We start from the raw sequence: 19851 nt of genomic DNA, 5'->3' as shown, positions 1-19851 counted from the left end.
GGTAGAGAGAGGGTTTTGTGATGTTTGACCCGTCAATAGAGTAAAATACGGAGCTATATAATGAGGGGTGACCGTAGAATCACCTCAAGTCGTATATAGTGACCGTATTGACTGTATTTTTATGTAAAGTGATCAAAGTGAGCTTTTGATACAAGTTCAATCACCATGAATGCATTTTACTCTAGAAAATAACTCTAACTCTAACACTATCCAAACAATGCCTTTTGCTGAGATGACCAGACGACGGACGCACGCAGTGCGAGCTACCGGGCTGCAGGGTGCAGGCACGGCACCGCTATGGAGTAGGAGTATTGACTGCACGAGCAGCAGGGGCGGCGTCCATTGACCAAAATACCTCCTCTCCCGTCCCATCCATCACCCGTCTGGTAATTAAAGACTTCTGTTCTTTGACCATATTTTGAGGGGAACTTTGACTAAAATTGCTACTCCTGCAGCAGAGCTAGACTTTCGGCATCACGGGTTCCCAAGGACGCGTGCGTGCAATTCCACGAACAAAGAGGCTAATGTAGCAGAAAGAGATGACCGGTCAATGGTCGGTCGTTTCTCAATAAATGCAACTTCAACATGTCTCGTATCTATGAAAAATACGCAAGGGAAAACAGCTCCGCTAAATCTATTTTTGTACAGGATATCGTATAATTACCCTCAACTCCCGTCAAAGCAAGTATAATAAAGCTGAGTCAGCGGGCTATAAGAAATAAACTAGTATATTTCTGCTTAGTTGTAGAAAAGAGAAGAGTAAAGAGAAGGTAAGCAGGCTCTTTGTAAAGAGTCAGCTCTAGCACATCCTCTTAGGCATTTTATGAGAATGAAAGATGGGCCACATAATAAAAAAATAGTACACTCTTTTAATCTACTATTGTACATGTTAGCTATAAGATAGACTGTAGATAACATGGCACTGACTTATAGCCATCAGCTGGCTATACTATTAACCATGCTCTCGGGCATATCATATTAGATCTTACGATACATAGTACTCTCTTCTTTCCAGTTTAGAAGGCTTATCCTAATTTTTTTCGTTTTTCTGATTTAAAGGGCTCATCTCCATCTTCCTTTAAGATTTCAAGGCGCATTAAATCTTTACATGCAAGAATTAAAAAATACTCATGCACCAATGCATGCAATGTTTCTACTCATCTACTCCCTCCGTTCTTAAATATAAGTCTTTTTAGTTTTTTCAAATGGAACACAACATACGAATGTATGTAGACATATTTTAGAGTGTAGATTCACTTATTTTGTTCTGTATGTAGTCACTTGCTGGAATCTCTAGAAAGACTTATATTTGGGAACGGAGGGAGTAGTAGCCAAGCATGCATGCACTGTAATTAATCCAAATTAATGCATCGGTTTAATTTGGTAAGCTTTGTAAAGTACGAGATACATTCCTCCACTCATAATTTACCTTGGTTGATGAGATTTCATATTTGAGCTATGTCAACCCGAAAGGAGGGAGTGTCATACTTTCTCCGTCCACGAATAAGTATATGATTCATATTTAAAACTAGATGATACCCCGTGCGGTGCTGCGGGAACTCTTAGTCCTATGAAGATGATGATAGATAAATTGAATAACTTTTTGCATAATGTATTAAGAACTTAAGATGAGAAAACTGCAATGGACACATCTTGATATGACATAAGTAATCTCGTTTGACTCGCATGAATATTAATGTATATAAACACACTAACAGGGATTCGAAAAGAGACACAATATGAAAGATTATGTACAAATGTTGGAGCTGTTGTTGTAAATCAATCTTCATATATGCATTATTGGCCACTGTACTTGCTTCAGTTGCTTGCTCGCAATACTTGACAGTGAGTGATGGAGCTCCAATAGCAACAAAAAAACATATTCCTTTCTCTCTGTTTGCCAAAGTGAGTACCAATTCCTTTTGCTCAAAGCATTAGGCTGAATACAGCATGAGTAACTATACACATAAACACTGAGATCCAAATTGTCGAGTTGAAAACAGAATTTGTTGCAGCAAAAAGAAACTATGCATGAAACCTTATAAGTTACATTAAGCGAATAGAAAAATAGAGAATAGCAATTTTTGTGGTTTAAAATCTCAAACATGACGAATTAATTTGTTCAAACCTTGGACAAATAGGCATATTTAGTCAGTTCAGCATATGCAAATTGCAGAATAGCTGGGAAGATAACACAGTCAACACTGATTAATTTGTTTGGATTTATAAGCAAGATACTTAAACAGAGGAGGGCATGTGGATGTACGATCCATCAAGGCTTAGTGCACAGAGATGGGTAGCAAACTGTCAACTACAAAAAATATAAAATAAAAGGGTTCAAACTTAAACTGAGCGCATACCATAGATAACCTGGAGAAAAGTTGGACAACTGCCGTTTTCCTTCTCCTGAATACACTGCGGTAATCTGCTCTTTCCCTTGTTCTGAATATACTGCAGTAAGCTTAGAAAATGAATACATTGATGTGAATAACCAAGATAATAAAGTAAATAGTACAAAATGCATCCATGTATTCCGTTCTAAATTGACGTATTTGACTCTTAGTTGTTGTCCACATATTCGATTTAGTTTTCTGCGTGTAGTGTCTCTACAAATCCCATAGAATAGAAGTGCTTGCAATTAGCTGCTTCTTATGTCTTCTTATACATGTCCTGCCTCTAATGCTGCTAAAATGATGAAATATACCACCTCCTGAAGAGTTTTTCCCTTTGTTTCATCTCTTCAGTCGGACTGGATGGGAGGGCAGATGCTTTGCTGATGATTTGTTCAAATATACCTACCTTCCTAGAGAAAGCATCAAAAGAATTTATGTCATCGTCATTTGTTTAAATATCCGAGAAACTACTTTCAGTATCCTGTCCATACTGTAGGTTGCAACATAACAAAGGTCAAATGCTAGACAATAAAAATTATGCAAAGTTCATTAAATCTTCATTGATCCTCTAGAAACAATCTTCCCATGACTGTAGTCCTGAATGTATGAAATATTTCCATACAACTGGACATCATACTTCTCTATTAATCTGATCAGTTCCTGGGATTTGCAAGAATACGTCATGGGGCAAAATTAAACATAATAGATCCACACCCCTTCTGAACAAACTCAATGAAAGTGACCATCTCATATCATTACCAAAGCTTGTCGAACATAGAAGCCTATGATATATAGTAGTTACATACCACCTCGGTTTCATGGAGTCCATACAGAAATTTTTCCTCTGATCATAGATGACGTTGGGTGTACCTTGAATCAGTGCCCTGTGAGGCGTACCTCGAAGATTTTTTATCAGGAAACAATAGGCATAGATGTCATCATCCCTTTGACAGATGGAATAAATTCGTTGATGAATGGGTGAGGTTCAATTCCTGCTTATCATGTTTTGCCAGCACATAAGCAATTCCAGGTCTGAAACAAATAATATGCCTTTTAGCAAACTAGATCACTGGTGAACAACCTGCACAGAGAGTTGAATGCTATGCACGCTGGAAGAACTGAATGAATTTATGTGCTGATATCATTGCCAGATTACAGGAGAGGATCAAAGAGGCTTAAATCTGCAACTGTAATTGCGTCAATGACAATGGAGAGGAAAAGAGCAGCATCTAGCCATTGTGAGTGGGCATTTTATAAGGTGATGATGTCCCCTGACGGTTGCAACTCTCGTCGTTGCATGTCTCTGCCCTAGCTTGCCCTCGCCATGAAACAACCTCCAGTTCGGCCATGCCCTCCCTCGCCTCATGTGCTCCTGTGAAAACCCCTTCCCCTTTAAGCGATAAATATAATGATAGAGAACACATAGCATTTCAGCATCTATTGTCAAATTTGTGCAGCTATAATAGTCGGAAAGACTTGAGACCAAAAAGCTAAAGGAACCACATGTTAAAAAAAATAGCTAAAGGAACTAAAGCACAACTACCCATTGCTGCAACGTAGAAACTGGAGATACAACAATATTATTCGTTCCAAGATTCAGATGGATCGTTTCACAACAGCTTTGGCAGGCAGGCTGCTCGCCATTACATTCAGACCCACACTGAATGCAAGACTGTAAAAACAGGCACAGTAGCTTCGCATGATTATCAGAAGCATACAAGTGAATTCGTTCAATTTAGTTCCTCAAGTATTTGAAAGACTTCTACTCAGCATGCATCTCATTTTCAGGATTCACTTTGAAACACTTGTGCTCCAAGTTTTAAACTCATCAATCTTATGTTCATAATGAAACTGAAATGGTGCTACAACACAGTAATTTTTTTGGGTGTGTGAAAACAATGCAAATTCTGTCTCAATTTCATTCAGTTTCCTGCCGAGGAGGCTTTCTTCACAGGGCAGGCTCGCCCAAAGAGGCTGCCGAGTGGCATCATAAGAAGATGCTTTGCCCAACTATATATTTGATTAGTATGCATGTACACCATTTTCAGCATAGGTTGAATAGACCATCTCATTTAGGTACCTCATGCAGCCGAAACTGAGCAAACACAACCGCAACAAGAAGAAACATGCATGGTAAATAAATGTCTCCAGACAAGAATTGGATTATGGATAAGTGCAGACCTTTGTTGGTACGTAATCTGCTTCAGCTAATCGGTCCGGATTCTCCATGAAGTACTCTGCACAGTCAGGAACTTGCAGCACACTTCCACAAGTAAGTTTCCTACAAATGCATTTATTTATAATAAAGCTGGTTGTTTGACAGTATACACATTTACAGAAATATGAACTTCTTTTCACCTGGATGGATGGATCCTCCCATAGATTTCTTACATCCTGTATGACTTCTTTGTTAAGGGGTGGGTAATCCAACCTGATTTCTGATAGTTTTGCTCCAATCTCCTTAAGATAGAAGAGCAGTACACTATAAATAAACAAACTTCATACTCTCAATAATACTTTATACTTGACAAAGTATGGATCGTAGTAGCCTTGCCACGGGATGAGCCACAATATATTTCTCAGTTATCAGAAGAACAATGTATAAAGTTAGTATTCTTTCTCCGAAGAAATCAAGTGTAATACCCCCTCGATCCAAAATAAGCGTCACAGTTTTGAACTAAGGTTAGTTCAACCTTAATTCAAAGCTGCAACACTTATTATGGATCGGAGGGAGTAACAAGCGAGAATATATTCCTCAGTCATCAGAAGAATAATGATTTCGTGGGAAATCAAAGGAGCGATACATAGAAAGGACAGGTTAGAGACAAAACTTTGTATACTTCATTTGGCTGAATCATCTACAGTTGAATGCATATCCGAGAATGACAGAGGAAAAGCAGCAAAACACGCAGAGCTTAAAGCAGGTGCAAGGTCTGAACAAGTTCGATTATAGCCTAGTTCTGAGTGTCAATTGTAATGCTGCTTCAGCTGTAACAAGTTGTTCATGTTGCAAGATATTGGTGTTTATGCCCAGCCCAAATTTAACTCTACTTACTGAACAAAATAGGATGCCTACATGATCCCCACCAAGCAATAAGAGGAAAAATTATATTAAAACACACCCGTTCCAGTATTGGCATACTTCGATTGTCTGGTACACACTGACGTGGATGACTGCCGTATAGCCCTTGAGTTCCACCTCGTCGAAGCCAGTTCAGAAAAAAAGCTTTATCTGGAGATAGATGTTCAGAAAAAAAAACGCAAGGCATACTATTTGTCACAGGGATAGTGACTTTCCAGGGAAGAATACAATGGGATTCTTGCCTACTTAAATATCATGGACCTTCCTGATTCTCCAGCCCAGTCTTTCCTGATTCTGATTCTGAAGCAGGTTAAAGAAGACGGCTATCGGGAATTGGTCCAACCAATATTTTGTTGCTTCATTGATCTATTAATGACAAACATGATAAAGCTTGCATTTTTTTTTTTTCAAAACAAAGGTGATACACAAATGAACCTGAGTAGAAAGATTTAGTTCAGTAAACCAATAAATAGTGAAGATAGAAATAATTTAGGTCAGTGAACCAGTGAATTTGCAGCTGCCCATCTCGACCTGAGTAAATCAAAAGCTACACTCAGGGTGATTCTATTTTGCACATGAAAAATCATATAGTGCAGTGCAAGTATTTATATTACATTCATTGCTTCCAACCCTGCCCCTCCTCCTTCAGACCTCTCAACATGCTCCTTAACAAGATCATAAATCTTCTTGTATCTTCACACATAAACCACTAAATGTCCAGATTACTTGAAGCACTGCATAAAAGCGTATGTGTGCATGCATCTAACCAAAAGAGAAAATCTATAGCATATAAATTACTAATAGCACGTGTGAGGTCGTGGGATCTGCCTTTGCAAGCAACGAGAAGGGGGTGCACCGAGGCATATTTTATGAGTGCCAACTCAATCTTTGCAAGCAACAGAGGAAAATAACCTACGAAAATCAGAGTGAGATCACCTTGTTCTCAACTCTTCCTCAAGATCCTTCCTCTTCATCGTCATCCGATAATCAAGAAAACAATGAAACGAAGAGGCAAAAACTGGGGGAAGAACTGTCATCAAAACCAACGCTCAAACCGAAGCTTTCCGAGCAGTTGTTTATTTCTCACTTTGCGCAGCCTAGATTGGGAATGAAGGACGACGACCGACGAGCAGTGATCGGTAGCATTGGTTGGGAGGCACGAGCCCCGGCGGACCACCTTCCCTTCAGCAGCATCGTGGCCAAGCCCAACTTCGCCCGCCGCTGCTCACCCTGATGACCCGACCACGCTATGGCACCAAGCCTACTAGTTAATCCTTAATCAAGTGCGCGGCACACAACTCGCGAGAAGGAGAAGAACACCAAGCCGAATCGGCAGGCTGCAGAGAGTGCACAGGCACATGGGATGCTGGATCAAGTCCCTCTGCCGCCGCCACCGGTCTCTGCCACTGTTGCCTTGTCTACCAGCTATTTTCAGCAGTGGCATCATCGCCTTGGGACCCTTGTGATCTCTCATCCTTTAGTTCAACGTGGTCTTCTTGGATCCATCTCCGACGATGTCTCTAATCCGTGGTCCAGTTACCTAGTCATAGCGAGACAGTGTCTCAGCGTCCTTTCGACCTTGTTTACTCTGATCTCGGGGGTCCATCTCCCTTTGCCTCCGCTAGTGACTTCTCTCGCCACACCTAGATATACTTTATTTCTTCTCGTAGTGAGGTCTTATCTATAAGCTTTTTGCTGTCATGGTTCACACTCAGTTCTCTATGCTTATTCACCATAATGCTTTATATTGTTTTAGAAATCGTAGGGAGGTTTGCCTAGATGTCAAGACCCATGTCTATACTCTACAACACTGTACGTTTGTAAACAAAAAGGTGTGGCTTAATTTACACCATCGTAATCTCTAATCCAAGCTAGCTTACTTATGGCTTTCCAGCTCGCCCGCTTGTGCCTATTGACTGCTATGGTTACTGTGCAGCTCTTCCCAAGACGACTTCTTATCTTGAGGTTGTTCATCCCAAATGGCTGGATGTGATGGCATCGAAGATTGATGCTCTTGCCCGCTCGACACATGGAATCTCATTTCCCTTCTTCCCCGTGCTCATCTCAGCACTTGTAAGTGGGTTTACAAGGTTTAGTGGTGAGAACATGGTCATGACTACGATGAGACATTTTCTCGTATATATATATGGCCCACACGACCACTCTCCGCACACTTCTCAATGTGGCTTCTATTCGCCGCTCATCTGTCTCTCAGCTTGATGTCTGTCAAGAATGCCAACATGTAGCCACCACCTGGGTTCTCTTCCTGACGGCATGGTTTGTCGTCTTCCTCGCTGTCTATATGGCCCTAAGCAAACCCTCGTGCCTGGTTTGAGCGCTTTGTCTCAGTGGTGATTGCGAGTGGTTTTTGGCGAGTGCTCATGATCCTGCACTTTCGGTCCACCATTCAACTCGTGGTCGAACACTTCTTCTACATGTCGATCATCACCAGCGACGACTCTTAACTACATTACCTTTGTGAAGGCTCGTCGTAGTTAATTTTGTAGGTCTGATCTTGGTCCTCTTCGCTACTTCCTTGAGATTGTTCCGTATTTCCTGGAGAAGTATATCCAGGATCTTCTTGCTCATGTTGCTCTTACTGATGAGCGCATTGTTGAGACTCCTATGGAGCCAACATCCACATTTATGACCACCTCCGCTCCGCGAGTCTGCATAGGAACCTTTACCTTGCTGCGTGTGTTATGAGCACTGTCTCGATCCCACATCCCGTGTTCCCTTGTTGTGCGACACCATAACCGCACGCTCGAGCACCACCAATGGTGAGCAGGAGCTCAGACAGTCGACGCGTACCTGGATTATGAACGAGGCGAGCCGACGACAGGCGCTACCTAAAATCGAGGCCAAGGGCGCCCAATAGGAGAACCTGGGGTGCTTAATCAAGTGCGTGGCACACAACCCGCAAGCAGGAGAAGAACACCTAGCCGACTCACAGGGTACGGAGAGTGCACATGCACGTGGGATGCTGGATCAAGTCTCTGCCGCCAGTCTCTGCCTGCCTATTTTCAGCAGTGGCATCATCGCCTTGGGTCACTTGTGATCTCTCATCCCTAGTTAAACGTGGTCTTCTTGGATCCGTCTCCAACGATGTCTCTAATCCGTGGTCCAGTTACCTAGTCATAGTAAGACAGTGTCTCAGCGTCTTTACGACCTTGTTCACTCTGATCTCAGGGGTCCATCTCCCTTTGCCTCCGCTAGTGACTTCTCTCGACACACCTGGATATACTTTATTTCTTCTCGTAGTGAGGTCTTATCTATAAGCCTTTTGCTGTCATGGTTCACACTCAGTTCTCTACGCCTATTCACCATAATGCTTTATATTGTTTTAGAAATCGTAGGAAGGTTTGCCTAGATGTCAAGACCCATGTCTATAATCTACAACCCTGTACGTTTGTAAACAGAAAGGTGTGGCTTAATTTACACAATCGTTATCTCTAATCCAAGCTAGCTTACTTATGGCTTTCCAGCTCGCCCGCTTCTGCCTCGCTTGTGCCTATTGACTGCTATGGTTACTGTGCAGCTCTTCCCAAGACGACTTCTTATCTTGAAGTTGATCTCTCATCCTTGGTTTAACGTGGTCTTCTTATATCCGTCTCCGACGATGTCTCTAATCCATGGTCCAGTTACCTAGTCATAGCGAGACAGTGTCTCAGCGTCCTTACGACCTTGCTTACTCTGATCACAGGGGTCCATCTCCCTTTGCCTCCGCTAGTGACTTCTCTCGACCCACCTGGATATACATTATTTCTTCTCGTAGTGAGGTCTTATCTATAAGCCTTTTGTTGTCATGGTTCAAACTCAGTTCTCTATGCCTATTCACCATAATGCTTTATATTGTTTTAGAAATCGTAGGGAGGTTTGCCTAGATGTCAAGACCCATGTCTATACTCTACAACATTGTACGTTTGTAAACAGAAAGGTCTGGCTTAATTTACACCATCGTAATCTCTAATCCAAGCTAGCCTACTTATGGCTTTCGAGCTCGCCCGCTTCTGCCTCGCTTGTGCCTATTGACTGCTATGGTTACTGTGCAGCTCTTCCCGAGACGACTTCTTATCGTGAGGTTGTTCATCCCAAATTGCTGGATGTGATGGCATCGAAGATTGATGCTATTGCCCGCTCGACACATGGAATCACATTTCCCTTCTTCCCCCTGCTCATCTCAGCACTTATAAGTGGGTTACAAGGTTAAGACTGATGATACTCTCGAGCGTTACAAAGCTCGTTTAGTGGTGAGAACATGGTCATGACTATCGCAATCACCACACGACCACTCTTCGCACACTTCTCAATGTGGCTTCTATTCGTCGCTAGTCTGTCTCTCGACTTGATGTCAAGAATGCCAACATGTAGCCACCACCTGGGTTCTCTTCCTGATGGCATGGTTTGTCATCTTCGTCGTTGTCTATATGGCCCTAAGCAAACCCTAATGCCTGGTTTGAGTGCTTTGTCTCAGTGGTGATTGCGACTGGTTTTTGGCGAGTGCTCATGATCCTGCACTTTCGGTCCACCATTCAACTCGCGGCCGAACCCTTCTTCTACATGTCGATCATCACCAGCGATGACTCTAAAGTATAGTGAATTTTGTATGTCTGATCTTGGTACTCTTCGCTACTTCCTTGAGATTCTTCCGTATTTCCTAGAGAAGTATATCCAGGATCTTGTTGCTCATGTTGTGCTTACTGATGAGCGCATTGTTAAGACTCCTATGGAGCCAACATCCACACTGGTGACCACCTCCGCTCCCTGCGAGTTTTATGAGCATTGTCTCAATCCCACATCACGTGTTCCCTTGTTGTGCGACACCATAATCGCACGCTCGAGCACCACCAATGGTGAGCAGGAGCTAGGACAGTCGACGCGTACCTGGATTATGAACGGGGCTAGCCGACGACAGGGGCCACCTAAAGTCGAGGCCAAGGGCGCACAGTAGAACCTGGGGTGCTTAATCAAGTGCGTGCCACACAACCCGCAAGCAAGAGAAGAACACCAAGCCGAACCGGCAGGGTACGGAGAGTGCACATGCACGTGGGATGCTAGATCAAGTCCCTTTGCCGCCACCACCAGTCTCTGCCTCTGTTGCCTTGTCTACCAACTATTTTCAGCAGTGGCATCATCGCCTCGGGTCGCTTGTGATCTCTCATCCTTAGTTCAACATGGTCTTCCTCGATCCGTCTCCGACGATGTCTCTAATCCGTGGTCCAGTTACCTAGTCATAGTGAGACAGTGTCTCAGCGTCCTTTTGACCTTGTTTACTCTGATCTCAGGGGTCCATCTCCCTTTGCCTCCGCTAGTGACTTCTCTCGACACACCTGGATATACTTTATTTCTTCTCGTAGTGAGGTCTTATCTATAAGCCTTTTGCTGTCATGGTTCACACTCAGTTCTCTACGCCTATTCACCATAATGCTTTATATTGTTTTAGAAATCGTATGTAGGTTTGCCTAGATGTCAAGACCCATGTCTATACTCTACAACACCTTTGATACTTTACAACACTGTACGTTTGTACAAAGAAAGGTGTGGCTTAATTTACACCCTGATAATCTCTATTCCAACCAACCTACTTATGGCTTTCGAGCTCGCTTGCTTCTGCCTCGCTTGTGCCTATTGACTGCTATGGTTACTGTGTAGCTCTTCCCAAGACGACTTCTTATCTTGAGGTTGTTCATCCCAAATGGCTGGATGTGATGGCATCGAAGATTGATGCTCTTGCCCGCTCGACACATGGAATCTCATTTCCCTTCTTCCCCGTGCTCATCTCAGCACTTGCAAGTGGGTTTACAAGGTTAAGACGATGATACTCTCGAGCGTTACAAAGCTCGTTTAGTGGTGAGAACATGGTCATGACTACGATGAGACGTTTTCTCATGTATATATATATATGGCCCACACGACCACTCTTCGCACACTTCTCAATGTGGCTTCTATTCGCCGCTAGTCTGTCTCTCGGCTTGATGTCAAGAATGCCAACATGTAGCCACCACCTGGGTTCTCTTCCTGGTGGCATGGTTTGTCGTCTTCGTCGTTGTCCATATGGCCCTAAGCAAACCCTCATACCTGGTTTGAGCGTTTTGTCTCGGTGGTGATTGTGACTGGTTTTTGGCGAGTGCTCATAATCCTGCACTTACGGTCCACCACTCAACTCATGGCCGAACACTTCTACATGTCAATCATCACCGGCGATGACTCTTAAGTACATTACCTTTGTGAAGGCTCGTCATAGTGAATTTTGTATGTTTATCGTTGTCCTCTTTGCTACTTTCCTTGAGATTGTTCCGTATTTCCTAGAGAAGTATATCCCGGATCTTCTTGCTCATGTTGCGCTTACTGATGAGCGCATTGTTGAGACTCCTATGGAGCCAACGTCCACATTTGTGACCACCTCCGCTCCCTGCGAGTCTGCATAGGAACCCTTTGCCTTGCTGCGGGTTTTTATGAGCATTGTCTCAATCCCGCATCCCGTGTTCCCTTATTGTGCGACACCATAACCGCACGCTCGAGCACCACCAATGGTGAGCAGGAGCTCTGACAGTCGACGCGTACATGGATTATGAACGGGGCGAGCCGACGACAGGCGCTCCCTAAAGTCGAGGCCAAGGGCGCACAGTAGGAGAACCTAGGGTGCTTAATCAAGTGCGTGGCACACAACCCGCAAGCAGGAGAAGAACACCAAGCCGAATCGGCAGGGTGCGGAGAGTGCACAGGCACGTGGGATGCTGGATCAAGTCCCTCTGCCGCCACCGCCGCCAGTCTCTGCCTCTGGTGCGTTGTCTACCGGCTATTTTCGGCAATGGCATCATCGCCTTGGGTCGCTTGTGATCTCTCATCCTTAGTTCAATGTGGTCTTCTTGGATCCGTCTCCGACGATGTCTCTAATCCGAGACAGTGTCTCAGTGTCCTTTCGACCTTGTTTACTCTGATCTCGGGGATCCATCTCCCTTTGCCTTCACTAGTGATTTCTCTTGGCACACCTGGAAATACTTTATTTCTTCTTGTAGTGAGGTCTTATCTATAAGCCTTTTGTTGTCATGGTTCACACCTAGTTCTCTACGCCTATATTCACCATAATGCTTTATATTGTTTTAGAAATCGTAGGGAGGTTTGCCTAGATGTCGAGACCCATGTCTATACTTTACAACACCTTTGATACTCTACAACACTCTATGTTTGTAAACAGAAAGGTGTGGCTTAGTTTACACCAACGTAATCTCTATTCCAAGCTAGGGGTGTGCATTACGTGATGAAAAATCCAAAAATCTCTGAACTTTGCCAAACTTTGAAAAAAAACTTACGGAAGTAATTGCAACTCAAATAGTTATGTTTGCTACTTCAAAAGGAAGATATAATGATAAGGTGTTTAACAAATATGCATGCATGTTGTATCGTGCTTATCGAGTGAACAAAACAAATATCATGATAGATGCTAAGAAACAAAATGCATACCATCACTAGCTCCGTTAAGGAATGTTGCATGATAAATAGCCTGCCATGCTAACTCAGCAGCTTCCTCAACTGACATGTTGAATTTAATTTGTAACTGAAATGTAAAGCAAAGAGATGTTAAGTTCTGGTAAAAATCCTGATGCCACTATATCTACCATTGTTGTTAAACTGAATCAAGGAGGTCAGCTTATAAAATTGCAAAGACATATCACAATAAGTATTCCTTGTACGTTTAACAAAGAAGCCATATAAACCATACTGCAAGCAAGATAAAAGGGGCAGCCCCAGTGCATGTAGCTCCCGCTTGCGCAGGGTCTGGGGAAGGGTCCGACCACTTTGGGTCTATTGTACGCAGCCTTTCCCTACATTTCTGCAAGAGGCTGTTTCCAGGACTTGAACCCGTGACCTCATGGTCACAAGGCAGCAGCTTTACCACTGCAAGCAAGATAAGTACCACAAAAACACTAACTGTTAAGCTCCTGCTGAGTAGGGTCATACACATTAATCACAACGCAGGAGAATTTCTCTTTTATCCTTGTTAGCGGCACACAATTATAATGAGCACCAGACCCCACAAATACATCATCTAACTAAATCATCCAAACTCACATGTATCAACAATACACCTGCAGAACACAGAGGGATCTGCTGATACAGAACCATTTGACAACCGAATAGATAAAAATACATTATGTCATCCAACAAATAACATAAAATGAGCAGGTTGGCTTGTACCATATATAATTCCTCCCCTCCCGCTGCACAAAAACCAATTAACCTATTGTTTTCAATCCAACAGCAACCCAATTGTGTTTCGCTCGCAGCAGCTGCTAAATTTAGTTGTAATGTCCATAAACTTCAGAAATTTAGATGGGATATACATGGCAACATGAAAACTAGAAATTAAGTATTGGCCATGTTTTGAATTAGGTAAAACCTGCCACACTCGCCAATATTTTGTTAGCAGTATGCTTAAAATCCATGATCAGAATAGGAAGACAGCACAAATGTTTACATGTTAGTTAGTAATAAGGTCGAGCGCTTCTTTCATGCATGAAAATAACACTGATTTGTAGTCCAGTTGAAAACAGCCTACCCAAAAAAGCATAGTAAAAGGCCATGTAAAAATATACTCGGTTGATTTATGTTCATTCCAATCCAATTAGCATAACTACAGAAACATAGTGTACACTGATTTTAGATATAATCGACATCATATTAGGGCTGCAATCTAGAACTACAGCTTGGCAACTAACAAGTATCAGATCAGACAAGGCAACGGCAACTTAGTAGCAGTATAGGTTACCAACCAACAAGCTAATCAGAATGAAATTATATACTCTCAGCACAGCGCAAGAAAGGCAGGTGTGCATCTTTGCTCCCTAAAATAATAATAATCAAATAAAGAACCTGAAGTGTGTTGTTTGTCAAACCTGTGCTGTTTGAGTTCATAGTAAACTTGATATGTCCCTCTCTAAACTTGCATACTACCGTCTAACGTTTGCAGTCATGAAGATTTAATCCTGGTAATTAAATAGATATAATACCGTAGTCATCACTCATCATTATAGTTTTCACTTTTTGTTTGCAAACTTTGCAGACTGTACGTACATGGCAAGGTAATAACGATGGAAGCTAAAAATCATGTCTTTTTCAAAAACAACGGAGATGCATTTAGCTTGGCATGTGATCCAGCATACCTCAGATGGAGCGGCGGTCGGTGTTCCAGCGAAGTAGGTAGAATGGCAAGATTATATGACGGTATATGGAGCATTGGCAGTCAGCGTTCAGGCGAAGTTGGCAGAGCGGCGAGATTGGATGCTTCCATAGAGTGCTCGATGCCTTCTATGTGGCAAAGGAGGGCAGTTCATGTGGACAAAAGAGGGACTTAACACTTTTCGTGATGTGAAATAAGGAAGATGTAAATTAAGGATAACCACACATTAAAGAATGGCTTCTACCCGTTCCATCCAACACGTGCACAAAGAATAGCAGCTCTTTGACTACAACGACATTATGCCCTAGTACATCATTAAGAGACCTCCATTACATAACTGACCGTTATGCAAACAGACAACCATATCATAACTGACCATCAATATATGTATAAACAATTACAACACAAAAACAGTAAACATGCTGGACGAACACGTCAAAATCATTGATCGAAAAGCATGGAATGCAACAAAAATGTCTGGCTGTACAGACCAACACACCATTGTTTTGTTGGAAGCTAAAGTTTAGTTGTGCACTTAAATCCCACATTTAAACCACAATATATTATGACCAGACAGGAATCCTTGAAAAGAAGGATGCACATCTAGATCTCACGTGCTTCAAAGATAGATTTGTGTATCTTGCAGGGCATCCAGGTCCCTAGTAACTTAGTTGATCTTAACTTAATTGGAGCAACTTCCAATGGACTCCAATATCACCTATTCTGATATGTTTGCTCTGTATTAACAGTCAAACAATTTGCTTGATGGATGCACTTCATCGTAAATTAGGTGCTATGCTTACCAAATAAAAACGTAACCTAGAGGCTACACTAATAATCCAGAATTAAACCGGGAACTTGCATTGGGCAGTAAGGGAAAACTGCAGGTTTAGCCCCTCACAGATTTTCCTACCAACTATGTATCATCAATTTTTGCACGGAGAGGATCCAGTCATGTACAAACTAACTGGAAATTTTCTGTGTACATCTACGTCCTAGTGTGTCATCTTTATCAGATTAAATCATCAAAGCAACACCCATCTGATAAGTAAGCGGAGAGAATGTTGATTGCCTAAGATCAGCAAGACTGTCACTGATGCCGAGTAAGTATATATAGGTCACAAAGGAAAATTGTGGTGGACGGTTGCATAAGTTTAGTGTCGAGGAAGCCGCAATGCTGACCTGGATACACTGCGGCAGAAGGTAGAGGTGACTACCGGCCGACCACCGTGCATCAGAGAAAATGGTATTAACAGGGGGCGGCTGCACTAAACTTGACCAAGCATATCAGACTCCTGAAAAGTGTGAAGTTGCAACAAAAATTAACATTTTATTAGGAATTCATCAGAAGTAGCATAAACCTATGGTTATGAAATACAGACCACTATTGAGCCTGGACACCTCCTTGACTATTATAATTCTTGCAATGGACTAGTATTAAACATGGGGTCTGTGATCTATGAAACATTGAAAATTGAAAGCATGACAGACTATCTAGCAAGGATTGAAGGGTTAGCAGCTTATAAGAACAAAATTCTGAAGTTTTGATGGTGCGTTGACATCTAACAGCAAATACTAATTGCATACCAGAATAGTAGTTGGCGCATGAATAATCAGAATCAATTGTGTTCGTGAATGAATGAATTGTATTGCATAAGGACAGCAGCAATAGCATCGGGGCATCAACGACAGAAGGGCCAAGAACAGAGGGGGACTAGCGCTACCAAGGTCAAAATCATACATGTGCACGCACAGGCACGGCGGTGAAGAGGAGGGCAGCAACAGCAAGCCTCCACCTCCAAAGCCCTCGGGGGGGAGCGGCGCGAATCCTGAAGGTGTAGACGGAGGAAAGATGCGGGCGGGGGACGCGCCGAGCGGCGCAAGCCTCCGAAGCGCGGCGCCAGGGAAGGAGCCGCCGATTCAGCCGTCCTGATCTGGCAGTCGCTCCAGAGCTAGGGTTCCGCCGGCAGGTGCGCAGACTGGCAATTTAGGAGGATTTTGGGGGGGAGGGGTGAAGGAGACGGGGAAGTGGGGATTGGGGGATCGAAGAGGAAGAGGCGGCGGCGGCGGCTCTCCTGGTATGGTATATTTTAGGACGCGCGGCGCGGGGAACTCCGTGGGGAAGGAGGACTCCGGCCCGGTTCCTGCTTGCTCGCTTCTGGATGGGCGGTGCCGTGCCAAAAGAAACTGGGTTGGAGTTGGGCTTCGTTGGGCCATATCTTGAGGCCCAGGCGGCTTAGTTGGAGAGAGGATGTACAAGACAAATCCTAAACGGCCTTAACACGCCCGTTTCGTCCCCGTGCCGCGCTGGGCCGGCCCATATCCCCTTCCTATTTCTGTTTTAAACTGCTCCCAAAAAACAGAGGCGGTAGCCAACTAAACCATCATACCGATGTGAATTTTTTTAAAATCACAGCGATGTGATTAGTTACAAACTTTCTATTCCTTTGTTCTTCTTTCTTTTCTTTTTATTTTTCCTTTTTCTATCCCTTTTTCCTTTTTTCTTTTTTCTTTTTTTTTCAATTTTTAAATTTCGCGAATGTTTTTGAAAATCGATGAACGTTTTCCAAAATTGATGCTTTTTTTAAAATTTGATGAACTTTTTTAAATTTGATGAAGTTGTCTTCAAAATCAATGAATTTTTTCAAAACTGATGAACTATTTTTCAATTCTATGACCTTTTTTCAAAGTTTATGAACTTTTTTCAAATTCATTAATTTTTTTAAGTGTGTGAATTTTTTTTCAAAATCCATTAACATTTTTTAATTCACGACTTTTTTTTGCAAATTCTTTTTACTGTTTTTCTTATTTTTATAAAAAGTTCAACTGTGCACGAGCGACCATGGGGGAACCCAGCGCTCGCCTTACATGGGCCAGCCCAGCGTCGAGGCATAGTATGAGCTCCCGATGTACAGCTAGTGCAAATTTCTCCCCCCATCCCGAATTGTCATCGTCACAGCTTTCCTACACGCCACCACTTTGATTTCCTGTCTGGTGGCCCGACGGCAGCAAGAGGGCTGGGGACCCGTTCGTCCCATTTATTCATTAGGTTTTGTTTTTCCGGTGACATTGACGAGGGTGGCGGCGATAGCATGTTGGAATAAAGTTTCTCCGGTCTCTTCCTACCTCGGCGGTGTCTGATTCAACGCTGACGAAGAACTGTGAGAGTTTGTGTCCCCAGATCTATAGGTTCCCTCCAGATCTTGGCAATGCGCGTGTCTTTTAGGAAGAGCTATTAGCTGGCTATTGGTGTGGCGACTTTGACATTTTCTATGCTGTTCTATGGCTTGGCCTGATTTTTTCAATACTCTTTGCTAGCCAAATTTCTCTGTACTAAGTGGGAATATTACTATGCATTCTAAATCTTTGAGTCAAATTTATTTCATGAGTGTCCACCATATCTACCTATATATGATATTACCCTGCCATTTCAAGTAAATATGTATGTGTCATCTCTAAAACCTTCAAATGAAGGTTTGCCCGTATACTGTGACCCGGACGTTGTCATGCCATCCCACGACTCTGGTTCACGACGCGTTGATAGCAAGCAGCAGGGACTCCAAACAAACCTGCTCGCTATACGTAGCTCGATGCAAACAGGCTTGCCATCGAGTCCGGCAGTCATCAGCAAACTGAACAAAAGTGCGGTAGTACTACTAGTAGGTTTACTTGAACACCCGGAGGGCTTGGTGCAGCGCCTGCTGGGCTTCGTAGTCCGCCTCTCTGGCTTGGTACTCCGCCAGAATCGCCTTGGCCAGGCGTTCGATAAGACACGCGTCGACTGATCCATCTGCGTCGAGGTCGCCGTGCAGCGCCTCCACGGCTTCGCACAGCGCCGCCGTGGTTTCCTGCCCCGCCAGCGCGGTCTCACGCGCCGCGAGATGCTCCGGCAGCCACCACGGCTCGGGTGTTGGCAGGTCCTTGCGCACATCTGGATGGATACAAGAATTTACTTGAACTAAAACCACGACAAGTATTTTGGAACGGAGGGAGTAGTACTAATAATCAAAGGAAACGAAGTAAGCAAGGAACGACCGTTGTTAGCTTTGCTTACCCTGGAGGGTCTTCTTCAACGCCGCCGGCTCGGGCAGGAGATGTTGGTCCGGCCGCAGCAGCTCGGCCGCCGGCCCGAACATCTCCATCATCGTCTTCTGCAGCGCCGCCATCGACTCTTGCCTTGCACGCCAGGCCGCGTCTAACTCGGCTTCTTCATCTTGCGTTGCACGCGGCTCCCCCGCCATCGTCCGTTGCACGTTGGACGCAGCGGTTTACCTAGCTAGCTTGATTCGTTGGTGAGTGAAAGGAGGTGGAGAAGGGGAGGAGGAGTAAATAGAAGCTAGTGCGTCCTTTACCAACGCACGCGTGGCAGAGCCGCGAAGGTGAAGGACACATGGCAGAGGATAGTTGAATGCCAGAGGAAGTGAAAAGCTTATGCGAGAAGCTATCTGTTCAAGTTAGCAGTGCTACGGCTATAGCTAGCTACCTCTGCCAAACACGTGGCCTCGTGCATGCAAGCTAAGAGCAACTCTAGAAGAGTCGTGTACATATCGTTTCGACTGTTATAATAGCCGTTATTATGACGATTTTGATTGAAAATGCCGTTCGATTGTCATAACAGCCGTTTTTATTTTGATTTTGATTAAAAATATTGTTTCAGCAGAATCGTCATCGCGCGATCGAAATAATTTTTTAGGAACATGAATATCCAGCAAACGTCAGAATTTAGACATGGCAAATCGAACATATTTTATGGTAAATTATGTTCACCGAGGATGGCAGTTTTAGTTGGCGAGGATGATAAATCCGACTCAGTTCATTCTTTTTTGCCAGGAAATATCCGTGTTTTCAAACTAAATTTGTCATCATTGCGCCAATATAAATTTTCATAAAAATGTCACATCTTTAGCCAAATATTGACGCCACAAATGTTGTAGGACTCACTTTCTTTCTATTGCTGCCCACATGTCCATGCCGCTGCCTTTTCGTGTCACCTCTCCTGTGCGGACCGTCGCGATTTGGCCTTGGTCGCCTTCGTTGATACGCTCCCACACCTCAAAATATTCGTTGCTTCCCACGTTCCGATTGTGCTACCACTTCTGCCACGCGACATTAAGGTGTTCGACGACTTGCCCGAATGTCGTGGTTTTGTCACGGCAGATGTCCTAGTGTAAGGACTTAGTCGTGAGGCCAACGCA

The 19851-nt window shown here is 43.5% G+C and overlaps 1 protein-coding gene and 1 long non-coding RNA gene across 10 annotated transcripts; both read right to left on the bottom strand.

Moving 5' to 3' along the window:
• Nucleotides 1-1585: 1585 nt before the first annotated feature.
• Nucleotides 1586-16772, bottom strand: LOC109771240 (uncharacterized). Of its 9 annotated transcripts, XR_012190178.1 has the most exons (10): nucleotides 16398-16766; nucleotides 15839-15951; nucleotides 14640-14781; nucleotides 12940-13033; nucleotides 5516-6168; nucleotides 4752-4853; nucleotides 4575-4674; nucleotides 3200-3765; nucleotides 2361-2451; nucleotides 1586-1939 (listed from the first exon to the last, which is right to left on the bottom strand). It is a non-coding gene; the product is annotated as an uncharacterized lncRNA (long non-coding RNA). The 9 variants fall into 9 exon arrangements; XR_012190177.1 differs by having other exon boundaries at nucleotides 2361-3765; nucleotides 16398-16769; XR_005761496.3 differs by having other exon boundaries at nucleotides 1586-2451; nucleotides 16398-16765.
• Nucleotides 16773-18084: 1312 nt separating this feature from the next.
• Nucleotides 18085-18962, bottom strand: LOC109782779 (uncharacterized). Its single transcript, XM_020341395.3, has 2 exons — nucleotides 18711-18962; nucleotides 18085-18587 (listed from the first exon to the last, which is right to left on the bottom strand). Exons 1-2 carry the CDS (start codon nucleotides 18895-18897, stop codon nucleotides 18322-18324), a joined length of 453 nt encoding a protein of 150 aa, XP_020196984.1. The 5' UTR covers nucleotides 18898-18962; the 3' UTR covers nucleotides 18085-18321.
• Nucleotides 18963-19851: the final 889 nt, after the last annotated feature.

This window comes from Aegilops tauschii, chromosome 7 (genome assembly GCF_002575655.3).
Source record: "Aegilops tauschii subsp. strangulata cultivar AL8/78 chromosome 7, Aet v6.0, whole genome shotgun sequence".
NCBI classification, from domain to species: Eukaryota; Viridiplantae; Streptophyta; class Magnoliopsida; order Poales; family Poaceae; genus Aegilops; species Aegilops tauschii.
Note: the sequence above shows the minus strand (reverse complement) of the source record. Positions and strands in the feature narration are given on the sequence as shown.